Below are 16,905 nucleotides of genomic sequence, written 5' to 3' on the forward strand. Positions count from 1 at the left end.
ATTATAAAGTTGGGCGTCAACAAAGTATATTGGAAGGCGTAGAAAGAACGAAAGAATAAATTGCTGTTTAAAGGCAAAACGCTTGCGTTTGTATTAAGTATTATTTGGATGAGTTACTAAGATCCAATTGTATATCTTTAACTTTTATATATATTTTTTTTAATATTGGTGTGATTGCAGATGCTTACACGGACTACAATACCTCGTGAATGGTTATTTTAGAATTCCCATTTCTGCTGTAAATATTTGCGTGTGCCCTCGAAAGGGCTCTATGGTCTATGAATGGAGACATTCAAAAACGGGTGCAGTTATATCCTCTAAAAGCCCACAGGGACGTCAAAAACAGGTATTAGAAAGCTCAGAGAACTTTTTTAATATATATATTAGAGATTGAAAACAGCTGCGGCGCGTTAATACATTAAGGTTCTATAAGAAACATTTCACCTGATAAATACCCTGAATCGTTTCCCTATTCTATCGATGTCTGCAAAATATTCAGTTCCACGAGGAACATCATATCAATCAGAAAACTTTCTATTTGTATTATTTCAAATATGTCACAGCTAAAGGCATGGCAAGTGCCGTCAATTATTTCATTTCGAACAAATAAAGTGTAGTAAAACTTAAACATCGCCCTCATTTTCAAGAGGAAATAACATTCAACGTTCATTTCTCCCTACTAATCCTATAATACTACCCAAGCTTCTATCACCCATTTTTTTCAGACTTTCATTTTCAATCTTAAGAAAAAAAAAATAATAATGTCTTATCGTTCCTTAGTTTTACAATACATTATTATTTTAATGAGTCAAGCCTTCCAGAGCTACTACTTTTTTACAACATTCTTCCATTCAAAGTCGTAGAGCTAGTTGAATTAGCCATCTCATTTCTTACAATATCACTTTCTACCCCAACATCAACTCTCAAGAAGAGCTGCTTCCTCACAATGATGGTCACATTTGATATGTTCCTGTGTGAAGCGCAAGAAATATCCAACTATTTATTGGGGTGGCTCCAGAAAGATAAGAGATGATTAAGGCCCATTTGTAGTTGAAAGCATTCTAAGGCATTTTTAAACTATGATCTATGTCCAAGCGCAATAATGCTAATAACTAGTTTTATATGTTGATGTAAGGTTAAAAGTGAGAGAAGAGGTGACTGTTTACCTCCACCTATGAATCAGAATACTTTACTTCTGTGATAACGATATCCTTATACGGTTGACATCGAGGTTAAACTTGAGCAAGTTCTTGATTCGCTTGTGGTGGTTGTTTTACAGATTGGGATTGTTTTTGGTTCTGCTGACCTTTGGTCCGTGTCCGTTTCTTTGCACGTAAAAAGAACAGTTCGTGATTCGCAAGTAAGCTCATCGAGGTCATATCTCTTATCCCAAGATCATGAATGCTTTAATGAGAAAATAAAACAAAAGATATACCATTAATAGGTCGATATGCAGTAACCTAATTAAAGTTCTTCGAATGAAACACAAATATATCGCTGTATGTATCAGTCCGAAGTGCCTCACCCGTTGTACCCTGCTGTATTTGTGACGCAGTAACCGAAGGGTTTGGTGAACCTGTAGGCTGACCGGCCTTCTGTTTTAGAAAAATAATTGAATGGATGGCTTATGTGAATATGGAGACGTATGTGGTCGTGACTGTGCGTATCAAGAATAACACTTTATTACAACAATTTGAGAACTAGCAACTGTTTCTCTTCTTCTGATTACACATCTGTTGGTCGACTGTTGGCTACCTAGATGTACACCCTCATATAGTATTACAGTCATTTTATATATAGGTCTCTTTTAGTCATTTTATATATAGGTCTCTTTTACTATCTTTCACTGGACGGAACACAGTGAGTAAAGGTTTAAAACCGTGCCCACTTGAAATTGTTGCATTCCTGTATTTGTGTAATAATCTATCACGGTGTTGTAGTCTGGCTTTTTTCCGGAAGATCCTCGCACGGAATTTTGAAATTTAGAATGCCAAGCACCATAAGTTTACCTTACTTAACACCGTAACTATTCCAGTAAAAACTATAGATGTTTTGGTTAAGCAAAAAGTGAAGTGCTACTGTGGATACCAGCTTTTTCCGAGTGATCTTAGATGTTTCATATTAAGTGCTATATGGCGGATATCAGATGAGACTTGCGGCGAGTAACCTGTACATCTTACCAATTAAATGCTCTTGGTAATTATAAATTCCATAAAATGAGCAGTGTTTAAAGTACCATACGAGTGTCTCGAGGGTAGTTCATGCGGGTTCTAAAAAGGGCTCGATGAGATAAGAACCTAGAGGCAAGGGTACGGTTGATATGAAAAGACCAAATTGGAACCTCAGTAAGTACCAGGTGAGCGTGACTACTGATAAAAGATGTGTATAACTGATGGAACTCTGGTCATACTTTGGGAAGTTTATATTAGGTGATCCTGCTTTATACAGCATATTTGTAAACAACGTGCCAGCCGCATACTGATCATCCACAAAAAAAATAGTTGTCCGTGACAGGAAAAATTATTTAGACTTTGCACAATGCGGTACATCAAAATTTGTGCAAAAATGGTTCGGTAGTGCCGTTTGGCCGTGACGTTTTGTATCCCGCATGGCGGGTCACGAAAAAAGCACAAAATGCCGTAAAGATGAAGTTTTCAAATAAGTTTAACTAATTTAAACACCACTATGATACAATTATTCTAAATTGACAAATACCAAGCAATATATTTAGACCGCCAATACGCTACATAAATTAGAATTTAAAAGACAAATACCGCAACGTTACATCCAGAACTGTTGAAAGCAATGTGATGAAATCAAAACCCAAATAACTTATGATGACTAACTAAAGCTACAAAAACAATATATTTAAGACTTGCTTGAGAAAACTGTTACCGTATACGTGCTTTATGCGGACCAAAGGTCAACAGAACTAAAAACAATCCCAGTCTGTAAAACAACAACTGAAACCCACAAACACAAATCTGTCACTAACGCAGCGTTCAACGTGACGCGAAAAGGACACGGACCCAAAGGCCAACAGAAGCAAAACAAATAAAACACTACAAACCGGCCCCAAAAAGCCAACCCCAAACCAGAAACAGAAAAAATAAAAACCAACCTATATTATGTAACGACCACACAACCCCCACACCTACCAACTTTTACTCACTTCAAATTTCATCCTGGGAACGCCGCCGCGATGGTAGACGACAGGCTTGCGCCAGCGTCTACGTAAGGCAGAGTCGGGAAGCCGTGCATGGTTCGCCTCCATGCGCAACCTGTCACTTTGCACGAGGGGTACAACATCCTCTGCCCTTCAGACGTCCCCATCGAAAACAAAGGACACTCCAGCAAAAGGTGTTTGCATAGTCTCGATTGCTTTACAGCCCACACGGAGACAAATCCCATCACCTATTCGCCCCTGACTAGGCGAAAACGGTTAGTGATGAGGTCCCCATGTGCAATCCTCCACGCCAAGTCCCGGAGACGGCTATCTAGTGACTTACAACACACAGACCGCTACACATCTGGAGAGATGGCGGTTTGGCAATCCGACGGGCACACAGGGGCGAGCATTGAACGAAACAATGGTGGGTATAACACAGAGGGGGCCTTGTTCAGCAGAACATGTGGCCCACCCTCGTCTTTGATTCGACGAAGTGAGTCACCAGTCTGAGTATATACCCCAGAAGGGCGTGTCGCCTTTGGCCGGTTATTGGAAAAGGATCCGGGCCAGTGATGGCGAAAAGAAACCCACCACAGAACCTAACAAAAAAGGCAAAGGGAAACGAAGGATTCTCAAAAGCAGCAAAAACACCTTTCGAGAGGAGAAAGCGCAGTTAGCGTATACGAAGTACCTCTAAAACAAGACTTCACAGTATCCAAAACACCAACAGGAAAAGATCCACAACCTCTACCTCTTAAACACCTTCAATATATCTAGAACCAATAATCGGCCTTTGGCTACGATCATGTGTAGTACCTGTACCCTTTTTAGAGTCTCGATGAAAGAGAACTGGGGTTGAGAACGCATCAGTCGTTCGGTAGTTTGGTTTTCGTGCTTTTTACGTGACCCGCCATGCGGGATACAACATGTCACGGCCAAACGGCACTACCGAACCATCCCATTCTGACAAACGAAACTTAGGTCAAGCGAGCCAATAAAACATACGTCCGCCGACCTGCAGAGACAAAACGCCCAACCCCCCACTCAAACATTAATAAACCCACAAAAGGACGACCCGCACGCAGCAAAACGAAAACCCCTCCCCAGCACACCAGCGTCCGAAAAAGGCAGCCCCAGATAAACGGCGAAAATCGCCTTCAATTTGAAGGCGAATGTCAGACTTCACCACCTCCAGGACTGCCTGCCAACTGGCAAATTTCCCCCTAAAAACCACATCACATTTTATTCCGCCAAACTGTTTTTTTTTCACAATAGAGCAAACAATAATAATGCGGTGCAACACAGCAACCGAACAAACTGGAGGGTCTACCCCATATAAAATAAAGCCCTGTCCTACCGACCATGAACGGTCTCCCGTAACACGGTCGGTCCAGGTCTGGAACCACTCCCATAAGTTTACTACAAAGCAACAATGCCAAAAAACATGAGCGGTACTCTCTCAGCTGTCACATCCGGTCCTTGGGCACAGTCCATCACCCAATCGCCAATGATTTTCGTGCCTATGTACTTTCTTGGGTGACTTTTCTTAAAAAGTACCAATAAATAAAGAAACTTCATATCAAAAGATCAGAAAGCGCTCAAAAGGATATGTACAGAACCGAGAGAAGAAGTATTAGCACATTTGGAATTGTTAAGAATACACAGACTACAGTCTATCCTTCGAAAAGATTAATAATTTGATATATCTTACAAGTTATTGTCTAGCCAGACGAAACCAACAAACGTCTCTTAAAGCAAAATATGATCACAAACGCTGAAATGATTATATATAATAAAAAAAAAATATTGAAACTCCAACAATTTTCTATAGAGCCTACTCGAATACTCAAAATGATATTTCAAGAACCATGGAAACATTTACAAACTCTTAACTATAATATAGGAAAATAAGGCCACAATTAATAAAAACAAAAACACTTGTAATCGTCAAGTGTTAGTATTCTACCATTTGGATCTGTTTTTAATGGAATATTTATATTAAATGATATCATTTGCCTTGTGTAATTATCTTGCCATGTGATATACTTAATTTCGAAATGTTGGTTTCTATTAATAATCATTAAACAGTTGAATAATGTCGTTCAGCACAGTTGCATTTTATATTATTTACATTCGATTAAATAAATATAACTCCAGGTGACTATTGGTTTTTACTTTGTCTCTTGTAATTAATGTGACCTTAGAGAGTTGTCCAGAATGTAATCGATTATCGTTATGTATCAAACGTAGTTTTAGGACCTGGTTTATTCAAACGTACTATAGAAAGAAATTCAAGAATGGTTAGACGATAAACTCCACCTTTTTCATTCAAATACCGCGTAGGACAAATTTCTTTTCATTTACAAAACTCAAAATCGTTTACAGCATACTTGAAGGCCGATATGAAAGTATAATTATAGAGTTAAAGTGTTTGGCCTACAATATGTATGACTATCTGAACCGTTCGCCTGGTGTATATTTTAAACATGCATGGTCTTCACTTGACCTTCTGTAGTTTGGTGCTTAATATTCATTTCCTTGTTTTTTGTGACAGCATAGCAATTGACATTTCAGTAAGGTATTATTAAGAAACTTCTAGGAAAAATTAAGCGTTGTATTACAATTGCCATATTACAATTATTACTTTGTAAAAGAATAGAAATACCCACACAATGCCAGTTGCGTAAGAATAGAAACATTGTTCAAATCAGCATTATGAAATCTCATGAATAGGTGTTTTCGATAAACGAATATGACACAGAATGACTTTAAACTTTCACTTACCTAGGTAACAATAGACTATTGTAACTGAGTAGATTTTTACTTTCCCCTCTGTTAATAAATGATCGACATTGTCTTTTTTCTCTCTATCTCTCATATTAAAGTTAATAGTACACTCATATGTCAATGACTGGGTGGAATACATGACATTGACGTTCGTTAACATGTGTGTACTTAGTCTAAAGTGCTTCTTCTCTTCAAGCAGATCTCAAGTCCTATAAAAATGACATCAGAGAGAAGTCTTCAATACACCCAAGATTCAATCAAAATAAGTATGTGAACAATATTCAGAGGCTTTATTAACGCATGTTTCTCACTGATCAAAGATACTAACAAAATTCAAACATACACGTATCATTTGATACGGGTTCACTTTTTATACGTAAAATCTACCTTTGGTCAATGTTTCATCTGGTATAACAGTCTACGGGAATCTTACATATGAAATGCTATAAGGCAAGACACGATTCACTTTACAATGAATATGTTGAACATCCTATTGCCAACGTTCACAAGGTAATAGTCACATCCAATATACTTCGAGAGAGGCGTAGTGATGACTGCTGCTCAACGTAATATGTACTCAAACAGCTTATCATTAGTATTATTCAATTTATATGATTGTATACTCGTGGACCCTAATACATCCGGCAACAATAAAGAAGATGTGCACTGTAGTGTTTTTCCTTAACGAGGATTGCCACTCAATTCACTTCAACATATATTCAACTGTTTTTAAGCGGTTCGTTAACTTTCCGCAGACATTCTGCAATGTCACTTTCCAGTAAAAGTTTAGGATTGAAAAACCCAAATTCTATATGTACAAAGGACAATCTCCGTTTTTATTACTCTGCTTTGGTATTAGTAACTATTGAATCCATGATCCATCAGAAAATGGTACGAAAGATATGTCACCGTTAAGGTACATGCTCGGTGACGTTCAACTCTAATCGTAGTACTAAATAATATTTATATATAAGTCAAATATCCCACACTCCAAATATCTCACAACCGAAAACAATGTTTCATTTGAAAGTCGGTTCATCTTGACAAACAAATCCATTCAGTGCCCTCATGAAAATACATTATCAGGAACATTTCGACGAATTATACCAGATTACAAACATCTCCAACTGCTTTTACACTGTATTTTAACTACCTCAGATTAATGTTGCAATGTCGCGTTCCTGTACAATGTTTAGGGCTGGAAAACCTCCGTGTGAGTATCTACTTGAAATAAATAGCGATTGAATCCATATCTGAAAAAGCACCCCATCGTACAAAAACGTACGGACAGATATATATCCGGTGTGACACAGCTCGGTAACATTCCACTCAAATCTAAGTACATCTATATGATATTTATATCAAGAAGAAAACTTCGAATAAGAACAGGTTGACCTGATAATTGATCCATCTGCACTATAAAAATTACAATCAGTTCCCTTTGGAAAACGACACTAGCAGGAACATTACGAGGAATAATATAGAAAATGTAAAATCACTACATTGAACGATTTCGTCTCAATATATATTCAACTGTCTTTAAGCTGTGCGTTAACGATGTTGCCGCAAGCTTTTTTTTACAATGACCCGTCCTGTTAAAAGATTAGGATTGAACTACCCAAATTCTATTAATTCTAGTCTAAGTACTATATAATATTAAAATGGAAAGAAAAGCTCATCTCCTACAACGAAAGGACAAACTGTTGATTTGATAGTTGGTCCTCCTTGACAATACAATGTCGTTAGCAGGAAAAAAATCTAAACCAGAAAATGGAAAATCTTTTCATTATGAAATCTTAGTTTAATTAGGATTGAAACAAATCATGAACTTACGATGGATAATCTGTATGTGATTATTCTACTTGGAATGTTTAACGCTTGAATCTATGATACATATCCACAAACAGCTGATTGTACGCAATATTACGGCCAAATTTGTCTCCGCTGTGAGTCGTCCCCATGAGTTTGAACACTTACCAAAGTACTATATAATATTTTTACGAAAAGGAAATATTTGTAAAGGCATCCTATAATACACAGAATACACAGATACACAATCAGCATGCGGAAAGTTTCGCTAGCAGGAGCATTACAAAGAGGAAGACAGGAAAGGTAAATCATCCATATTGATAGATTTCAGTTCGATGAATCATCAAATGTGTTCATGTTATGCGTTAGTAACAGAGAATGAAATATTTTGTCTCATTTTCTACATGAAAACAAATCATGAACGTTTGACTGATATTCTCAGTGTGAATATCTACTTGGAATAAATATCGATAGAAGTTATCATCCAGTTCTAAAGGAACATTTCATTGTACACGAAAGAACAAACAGATATGTAACCGGTCTGTGATTATCTCGGTGATTTTCAAATATAATCTAAGTAGTATATAATATTTATGGCAAATCTACATAAAGACAAATCCTAGTTCAATCTATCTTCGACTCCTTTATACGATACAAATTTTTGTTGCAGTGCTGCGTTCCTGTTTAAGGTTTTGGATTGGAAAAAAAATAATATCATGACATTACAGTTGTTGATATCCTTGTGAGTATATACTTGAAAAAAATAAAGAATTTATCCAGTATCCATATAGAAAAGTGTATTCCATTGTATATGTATGTAAGGACGGTTCAATTCTTGTCTGACTTTTGTGAAGAAGAACATCAGAGAAGAGTAATGTCCTACAATCGAATAAGAACAGGTTGAACTGAAAGCTGGTAAATCTTGCCAATAAAAATATAAATCAGGAAAAGCAGGAACATGACGGAGAATGAAACAGAAAAAAAGGTAATAGGTCACTACATTTGCAAGAATTTACTTCGAAATATATTATTTCACATTTAAGCTGCGAGTTACAGCCGTTCCTGCAGACGACTTACTTTGCAATGTCGCGTTCCAGTTAAAGGTTATGAATGAAAATACCAAATACAATGAATAATCTACTTTCGTGTCTCCGATTGTACGCAACACTAAGGTCAGATTTGTATCCGGAAGTAGTCATTCCTATGAGTTTCAACACTAATCCATTGCAAGTTCTATAAAATATTTTTTATGAAAAGGAAATATTTGAAACGGCGGAGTGACATATACAACCAAACAACATATTGTTGATATAAAGTAAAGCCATTGACAACAAGTCAAATCAATTTACGGAAATTGTCTCTAGCATGGAAGTTTGGTATATAATCTCCCCTCCAAATCGCATAAAGCATCGTCGGATTGTAGAATTGCAAATGTTCGATTGATAATCTCAGTGTAAGTCTACTGATCTACTTGAATCTATGATCCATAGCGGAAAGAGAATCCTACGGTAGACAGAAGGCGGGCAGATATGTTCTGGTCTGGGATATACCGGTGGAGTTCAACTTTAATTTATATAATACTATATAATATTTATACGAAAAGGAAATATATAGAAAGACCAAGCTGTGCAACGGAAAGACAATCGAATAACAATATTTAGATCCGACAGTTGTTCCATCTTGACAATAGAAAATTACAATCATTATTCTTGGAAAAATAACGCATTTACACGACAATTTCGAGGAATAAAATAGAAAACTTTAATTCCGCGCTGTCAGTATATTGCTTTCTAGTTGAAATTTTGGGATTGAAAAAACGAACATTTATGGAAGAACGACGGATAATGTAATGAAGTCCCCCCCCCCCCACATCTCCCACCACTCCCCCAAACCGAGTAACGGATTGCCCAAGAACAAGAAAAATTACGAATTATTTAACCACTATTATTGGATACATACGTAACAACTTTTGGGTGAAGTAGTTTCCCAACATTGAGACCAGGTCAAAATTTTTGATTTTAAAATTGAAATTAAATTTTACCAATCCTACCATATTGTTTAAAGATGTTAACATTTGATGTCATCGTTAAGTTATTGATGTGTTAATTATATTCAACTCAACAGCTGCTTTAAGCACAGATATTTATTTTATCGCATTTTATTTATAAGATATATTTAAAAGATAGTAATACTATATTTAATAGAATGTAATGAAATAGTTGATGGCCTATCAACCGAAAGGTTAAATTTAGCGAAAATGACTCAAATTAGGAATTGGAAGAAGTATTTTTTTATATATTTCGTTCATGGAAAAGTACGATACTTTCTTTCTCTGCATAGGTGTCTAAGTTTTCAAACACATTTCGTTCCAGTGGGAAACTCTGTCTATACAACTGTCTATACATTTCATATTTATTCTGGATAATCAACGCCAAAATACATAAAATAGCAATTTATCATTTATTCCTATTTTAACGGTTAAAAACGATACGTAGACACAAGGCCTACTATGAATGAAATTGTGTGTAGTTTCATTCACAGTTAAACTATATTTCTGTCGATCTATATATAACGTATTACTTTGCTTACCTGTAGAAATATAGGATGATTATCACAGACAGGACGAGTACTACAGCAATTACGATCATCACCAACTTCATTATGTTGTTCGTGTCTGTAGAGATGACATTAAGATATGCAAATATGTCAATATCACCAACCATATTACGTAAGTGGATTAAATTCACGGCAAATGGGTGAATGTTCTTCGACATGAAAAAATTGTTTCATAAATAATACTTGTTTGTGAAGTATATTTACTAACTTAATAAAATGTGATACACTACATTGCTTTGCTTAGCTCTCAATGCAGTCTCAATTCAAGGTTTCGTCAAACTGATTTTTTTTATCATTTTGCAGTTAGTAGATATGTATCATCCAGTTTACTTAAATGTTGTGTAAACTCCGCTAACCTATTTACATGGAAAAGGGCTCACATGATGATATTGATTATTATAGGTTTATGCTTCTTACAAATCGTATATCTGCAGACAAAAATGCTCCATTTTCCGACCCCTGGCTCATTCATCATGGACGCCGACAACGTAATATGAACCATTGAATAATCAATTGATAAATTGTTACTCTCATAATCAGTTGAAATAAAACTCCACACGTTTCTAAAGAAACTTTACTTTACTCCCGCACACATTCACATATATTAAATGGCGAATTTCACACCACCTCACATTTGCCCTTAAGTACGTCGTTCAATGTGTGATCTATGTGGTTATCGACTCTCTCCTGCAATTAGGATGATTGTTGAACTTTGGGGCGCCCCAGTTACTGTTAATTAAAAAAGCGATCTATCCCGAACGCTAAGTTTTTCTGAAGAATAAAAGAAGTAATTTGCCAATGCAGAATAACCACAAACCGGATAAATGTGGAAATGTTGTTTACCCACAACGCTCTTCCTTGGACAAACGAATGCGATCGATTTTAGGCAAAGTAACAGATCGTCATTTATAGCTAATTGATATGAAACTAAAATCACGTGACCAAGTTTTTGGTTTTTGGTTTTGTGCTTGTTTAAATAAGTTTTGAAATGCTTTAATTTGTGTTAGAATTGTTTTAGAATTTTTAAACCAACTCTTCTAAACTAGAAAGCAATATTCCGCGAAAAAATTACATTTCTTTATTGTTATGCTGTTTAGATCAGAGTGGAACTGGCAATGAGGCAGAAGACTTCACCAATAAAAATGGGCGGTTGACAGTGCCATTTGCCCAAGCAAGGTAGTTAGCTCCATGTGTGGAAAGGAGGGTCATGTTTTTCGCACCTGCCCCTTTTCATATATAGTATGGCGGAAACGCGAGGAGCAGCAAGCTACGGGACCTGCTCTGCTTCAATTTACAAAGGTGGAGGTCCAGGTGACCTCTACGTGTTTGTTGCCGAGACCGGTGGGTCCCATGCTGTTACTCGACCTTCCACAGCCCTTGTGGAAATTCCTGTAGTCACTTACCCATCCCCGACAATTGCGGATCCCTATATGGAATGGATGGTTGTATGAGGTCGGGAGGCTAACCTGCGGGTCGGCATCAAATAAGGGAGCGAACCCGCGTGAAACGGTTGGAGTCATCGTCATAGTCAAATGTGAGGGTGTTACATATTTCAATATTGTAAGTATATTGATATCGACTACGTTTGCCTTCAGGAAACCGCATACTTGAAGATAATGCCGATTATGTACCTATGGTTGGGGTGGTGGCCTTCATGCTTCCTTTGGTACGGTCTCATAATGTGGTGCGGTCGTCCTGGTTTATCCACGTCTGAGTGGCCGTGTCATCAGGGTTGAGACCGATCACGAAGGTCGCTTGGTATGCGTTCTGTTAAAATATCCACAAGGAAACGTTACCTTTCGTGTACCGTTCTTCTCAGAGGGAGGACTTTTTGAGACCCTTTCATTTTTTTTTTACATGGCAGTGCACCTTATGTCGTGGTCGGAGATTTTAATTGGGAGGCCGAAACAAGTTGATATGCTTAATTGCTCGTTATTTTTTTATTGTACCTTGTGTCGTCTGGGAGTTCAATTGGGAGGCCGCTTAAGTACTCGCAATTTTAAAGTTTGCCTACATTTCATTGTCGGTTGGTAGTTTCACATCGTATCGTCGTTTTGTAAATGTTTTGAGGTGTCTTAACCCTAGAGGTCATGAATTATCTTGGGTAAGACAGAATAGGTCTGAAGCTTACAGGGTTTTATAATTGCGACATTATAATTCAGGTACATGGTATTTTGTACCTTGAAGCAGGCCTTTATGTATTTAATAGGCTGGTGGGAGGTTGTCAAGTTGCGCATCATTCGATATGCTGTGGAGTACTGTGTAGCCAAAGCTCGTCGTCGGAGAGCGGATTTTCAAACATCTGCGCAAGTGTCAAACGTGGAGTCCCCTCCATTGATGCCACTATAAAAAAAAATACATTAATGCAAAATGCTACGGAGCTCACATATAAGCGCGTGGGAGCGGAGGATCAACCATCACTTAGTTTTTACCGAACAGCCTTTTGACTAAGATCATGTGTAGTATCCGTTCCCTTTCGAGGGGAATGGTGATGTACACCCGACGACGATCACACAATCCAGATGCAAGGGGACTTGGGTTGAGAACGGATAAGTCGTTGTTTAGTTTGGTTTTCGTGCCCAGGTTATTAAAAAAGTACCTCTTGACAAACTTGTTCAGCTGGCCGTAATACAAGTAGGAATACCTTTCGTGATCCGGTAAGCAATATCTCCGTTTACAGAGATTTTTTTAAATAACCTCCCGTAATGGATGGGCAACCTGGGGAAGATTACCTATCGTTTTGGTCGATCATCGGATCGAATATTAAGACCGTCTTTGTCAGCGCCTTCGAAATCCGAGCACTCAAGTACTTCAGCCTCTGCTGGTCGGAGGGCGTATTTATTTATTATTATTTTTTTTTTGGGGGGGGGGGCTCGCTTGACTTGACGTTCCTTTGTCAGATTGGGCTGGTGTGGTAGTGCCGTTTGGCCGTGACGTTCAGATTCCGACAGGGCGGGTCACGTAACAAGTTCTCGAATACTTCCTCTTAAATAATGAAACTTGGATTTTATGTTATACACCAGAAGTTTTAAGTTCTAATATTATCAACAGGCACTGCATGTATTCCATCTGTGTGGGAGGTGGTTCCGTCAAGGATGCTTTTATCCCAACTGCTTATATTTAGTAGGTGAGACAATCTCACATATGTTTCATGAAGATGTGCGTTTCGTTCCTTTGGAGTTGCCGGGTGGTAAGTGAGTCCATTGCGTTCAAATACGCAGATGATGTGAAATGTACAGTTTCAAGTTTGCCCTCCAAGGCCCTGTCTGAGGAATTGCTGGTGTTTCAGCAAGCTATCGGGGCAACGTTTGACTCTGCAGACTAAGAAACTTCGTCTTGGTAGCTGGCGATTCAGGACTCTGCCTTTCATAGCTTTAGGGTCGGATTATCATCATTTAAATAATCAAAATCAGTGGTATATAGTTCGGCTGTAACAAACTTCTTATTTGGTTACTTAGTGACATACGTAGATATTTTTCGGCCTTCTAATATTCAAAAGGTCATATTTGAAGAATTTTTTTTTTTTAACCGAGCTGCCAGTACAGAATCGTGATCCTACAAATGTATGGCGATCTGTTTATTCAAGGTTACATAATAAGCTTCGTGACCTAGCCTTGAAAGCATTGCACATGTGTTTTGGGACTGTGACTTTGTTTATCGACTGTGGGAGTGGGTTTCAGGCTTTTGGGACAGAATTACTGGTGACCGTTTACGGTCAGTAGGCATAGTTTTGTATTACACGGGACTGATCTCCGAAGTGTCCTGTGAGTGTGATTTGTATTTGTTTATTGTTTCGTATCGCTTCAAGTTAAAACATGTATGAGGTAATAGATCAAAATAGTGTTCGTGAGACGGTCGATCAGTGGGATCTGATTCTTGCAGCAGTGAAAAGGGATCCAAATAGTGGCCGATTTCCACCGCCTGTCGAGACCTCTTTCTAGAGCCGTTGGTGTTCGGGTTCAAGGGAACGGTGGGCCTGAGGGTGGGCCATCCGTTTGTAGAACTTTCGTGTTTAGTTCGGGTGGGGGACTGGGGTGGTTCAGGTGAGTATGTGTGGTAATTGTTTGTTGCAGATTGTTTGATTTCTGTGCGGGAAGGGTTTTGTTTATAGTGCCTCTCGGGCCGTGAAGTTTCAGAGTCTGCTGGGCGGATCACGTAAAAAACACATCTTAAGTTAGGCTTAGTAATTACTTAGACGTTGGTCAACATATTGGTGTACAATGAATAGGTTGAACACGAATAGAATATAATTAGGAATAGTCACGGGTGCTTGAATGTGTAAATATCGTACTTAGATGAGCTAATGGATAATGTCTGTGGAAATATCATCTTATTCTCCTACACGAGAATGGTTATATGCATGGGTTTGTATCAATGTTTATTGCGGCAAACGGCCAAAATCGTTTCCATATTACCCGTGTTACTTGTGCACACTGATACACCAATTTGCAAAACATCACATGTGTAAAAATCGTAAATTTTAGAATCCTCCTCTCGTTATTGGTAATTGGAACATATTTACATAAAGTCTTTATCTATGTTGGACGATAAAAATTAAAAAGCGCTAATGTTTAACGTGGTCTAAGTAACCGCTGAACCGTGAACTCTGTATGAATGGTGTAAAATAAGACGTGTTGCAGTGGATTAACTACTTGTTTGGGTGATTGGTTGCATGATTGGTTAGTTGGTTGATTGATTGATTGTATTGACTTATAATTAGCAACTTATTCATCTGAACGAACTTATAAAATATGTTATGTTTATGAGCGTTCATGCAAAGCTAAGGATAATACAATAGATAATACAATACAAAGAAATATCCAAGAATGATTCAAAAGGTATAATGAACTAATCTTAGTTGTGTTATAGTTGATTAGAAAATTATTTCTTTACTCAGAACACAAAACTACACTTCAATCCCAATGGCTCTGTTTCATCACTATAGTATCACTTATAGCAGATACTTGAAGAACCACTACAATATATTCTCTTCTGTCAGTCTTGGGGACGAAATATGACATACTTTGACTTACCGGGATCATCTTTTGGAATATCAAAAGAACAACTGTTTGAGGATGGTATCGTAGACATGAAATATAGCTCTCCTTGAGTAGCAGTGCAACCAAAGGTAGAGTCCACGTCGCACGTAGATATATAAACTGTAAGCTTCTTGATGTCGTCATTCTGTGAATAAGATTTGTAGTACGAGCAGCCCTTTGGTTCTATCATATCTAAAGCCACTGAAGGGTAAGCATCTGAGACTGAGCAAATAATGGACAACTTGTATATACTGGAGCCTGTGGATAAATCTTGTATTTCACAGAGAAGAGGTGTGGAGGGTTGGTAAATAGTAAACAGACGGTAGTTGTGTTGTACAATTGCCTCTTCAGTCGTCTCTTCAATCAAAGTCACGTGATACGACCCACAATCCTCTGCTCCCATGTCATCAATCGTAAACGAAAGTGCAGCAGCAACGTCTTTTAAATCATCGTTGGGAGTTTTGTCTCCTTGCAGATATATTCGTATGACTTCAAAACTATATCGATCCACCTTGTGACTGTCCCGATACGAGAACTTTCCTTTGTATTTATAGATCCCTCGAGAAGATGTATCATCGATATAGTTCATGCTCAGACTCAGAGAACTTTTGTAATTTCCATAGATGGGGACATCAGGAAACGAAAAGTCACATCCTGCAATAACATAGCAATCTGTTGACTTGTTTGTATCCGGTCCGTCAGTGCAATGAAAGCTACAACCGACGATGTCTGATGAAAAAACAAAATGGGATAAAAATGATTGTATGTAAAGATGCATGGGTAACCGAGAGTTTGAATGTTTATAACATATGTCATATCATATAGGTCTTGAGATTGCTTTCTTTTCTTCTCTCGTACCCTCTTTTTGTGAAAACTCTATCTGGTTTATCAACAAGGGTGAACTGACCGGTCGGCTAATCGGTGCAGGCACTAGAGCTTAAAGATATATGCGGCTCACTAGCCACGATAGTTTCCTATATGCAGAACGCTTGTGTTGAACAACTGTGGACTTTATCCATTTTAAATAGGTTTCTTCAAAAGAGGGCTGAATCTCGAATCCAAGGGGACACAGTACTTTTGTTGAGGTCGGGTTACCCCGAATATCATTCAGACCTCCTCAGCTACTTACAAATCTGTTATCATACCGTTATTATATGCTTTGTTTCGTTTTTGAACATTGTTTGACCTTGTAGTAATAAGAAACAATCAATGAATGAAGTAATTTCCTCCTCGAATCAAAACAAACTATTCAACTTGTTAACCTGTATGCAGGAGAAACAGAAAAGAAATTAAACCTCCGGGTTTTACTTTCACAATTCAACGCATAACAAGCTTCAAGACGTTGGAATTACATTTTCTCACGAATGACATTAATGAAGATTCTTTAAAGTAACCTTACATTTCATTAAATTATGTAAAAATGCTTTTAGAAGTTATGACAAATGAATCCGTCTATCGATACACCACAATTTGAGAACTTTTTTG

The 16,905-nt window shown here is 37.7% G+C and overlaps 1 protein-coding gene across 1 annotated transcript; it reads right to left on the reverse strand.

Moving 5' to 3' along the window:
• Nucleotides 1–1,232: 1,232 nt before the first annotated feature.
• On the reverse strand, nucleotides 1,233–16,219 carry LOC139976400 (uncharacterized). The gene is made up of 3 exons (XM_071985111.1): nucleotides 15,415–16,219; nucleotides 10,355–10,439; nucleotides 1,233–1,404 (listed from the first exon to the last, which is right to left on the reverse strand). The coding sequence occupies exons 1-3, from the start codon at nucleotides 16,196–16,198 to the stop codon at nucleotides 1,233–1,235; spliced, it is 1,041 nt and encodes a 346-aa protein (XP_071841212.1). The 5' UTR covers nucleotides 16,199–16,219.
• Nucleotides 16,220–16,905: the final 686 nt, after the last annotated feature.

Source organism: Apostichopus japonicus, chromosome 11 (genome assembly GCF_037975245.1).
Source record: "Apostichopus japonicus isolate 1M-3 chromosome 11, ASM3797524v1, whole genome shotgun sequence".
In the NCBI taxonomy this organism is placed as follows: domain Eukaryota; kingdom Metazoa; phylum Echinodermata; class Holothuroidea; order Aspidochirotida; family Stichopodidae; genus Apostichopus; species Apostichopus japonicus.

What these genes read in the sequence shown, in the direction of transcription:
- LOC139976400 (XM_071985111.1), bottom strand. Translation starts at nt 16,198, where the DNA reads ATGCATCTTTACATACAATCATTTTTATCCCATTTTGTTTTTTCATCA. An exon ending in TATTCCAAAAGATGATCCCG is followed by an intron (nt 10,440 to 15,414) that starts GTAAGTCAAAGT and finishes TCATCTCTACAG; the next exon opens with ACACGAACAACATAATGAAG. An exon ending in ATCATCCTATATTTCTACAG is followed by an intron (nt 1,405 to 10,354) that starts GTAAGCAAAGTA and finishes TTCTCATTAAAG; the next exon opens with CATTCATGATCTTGGGATAA.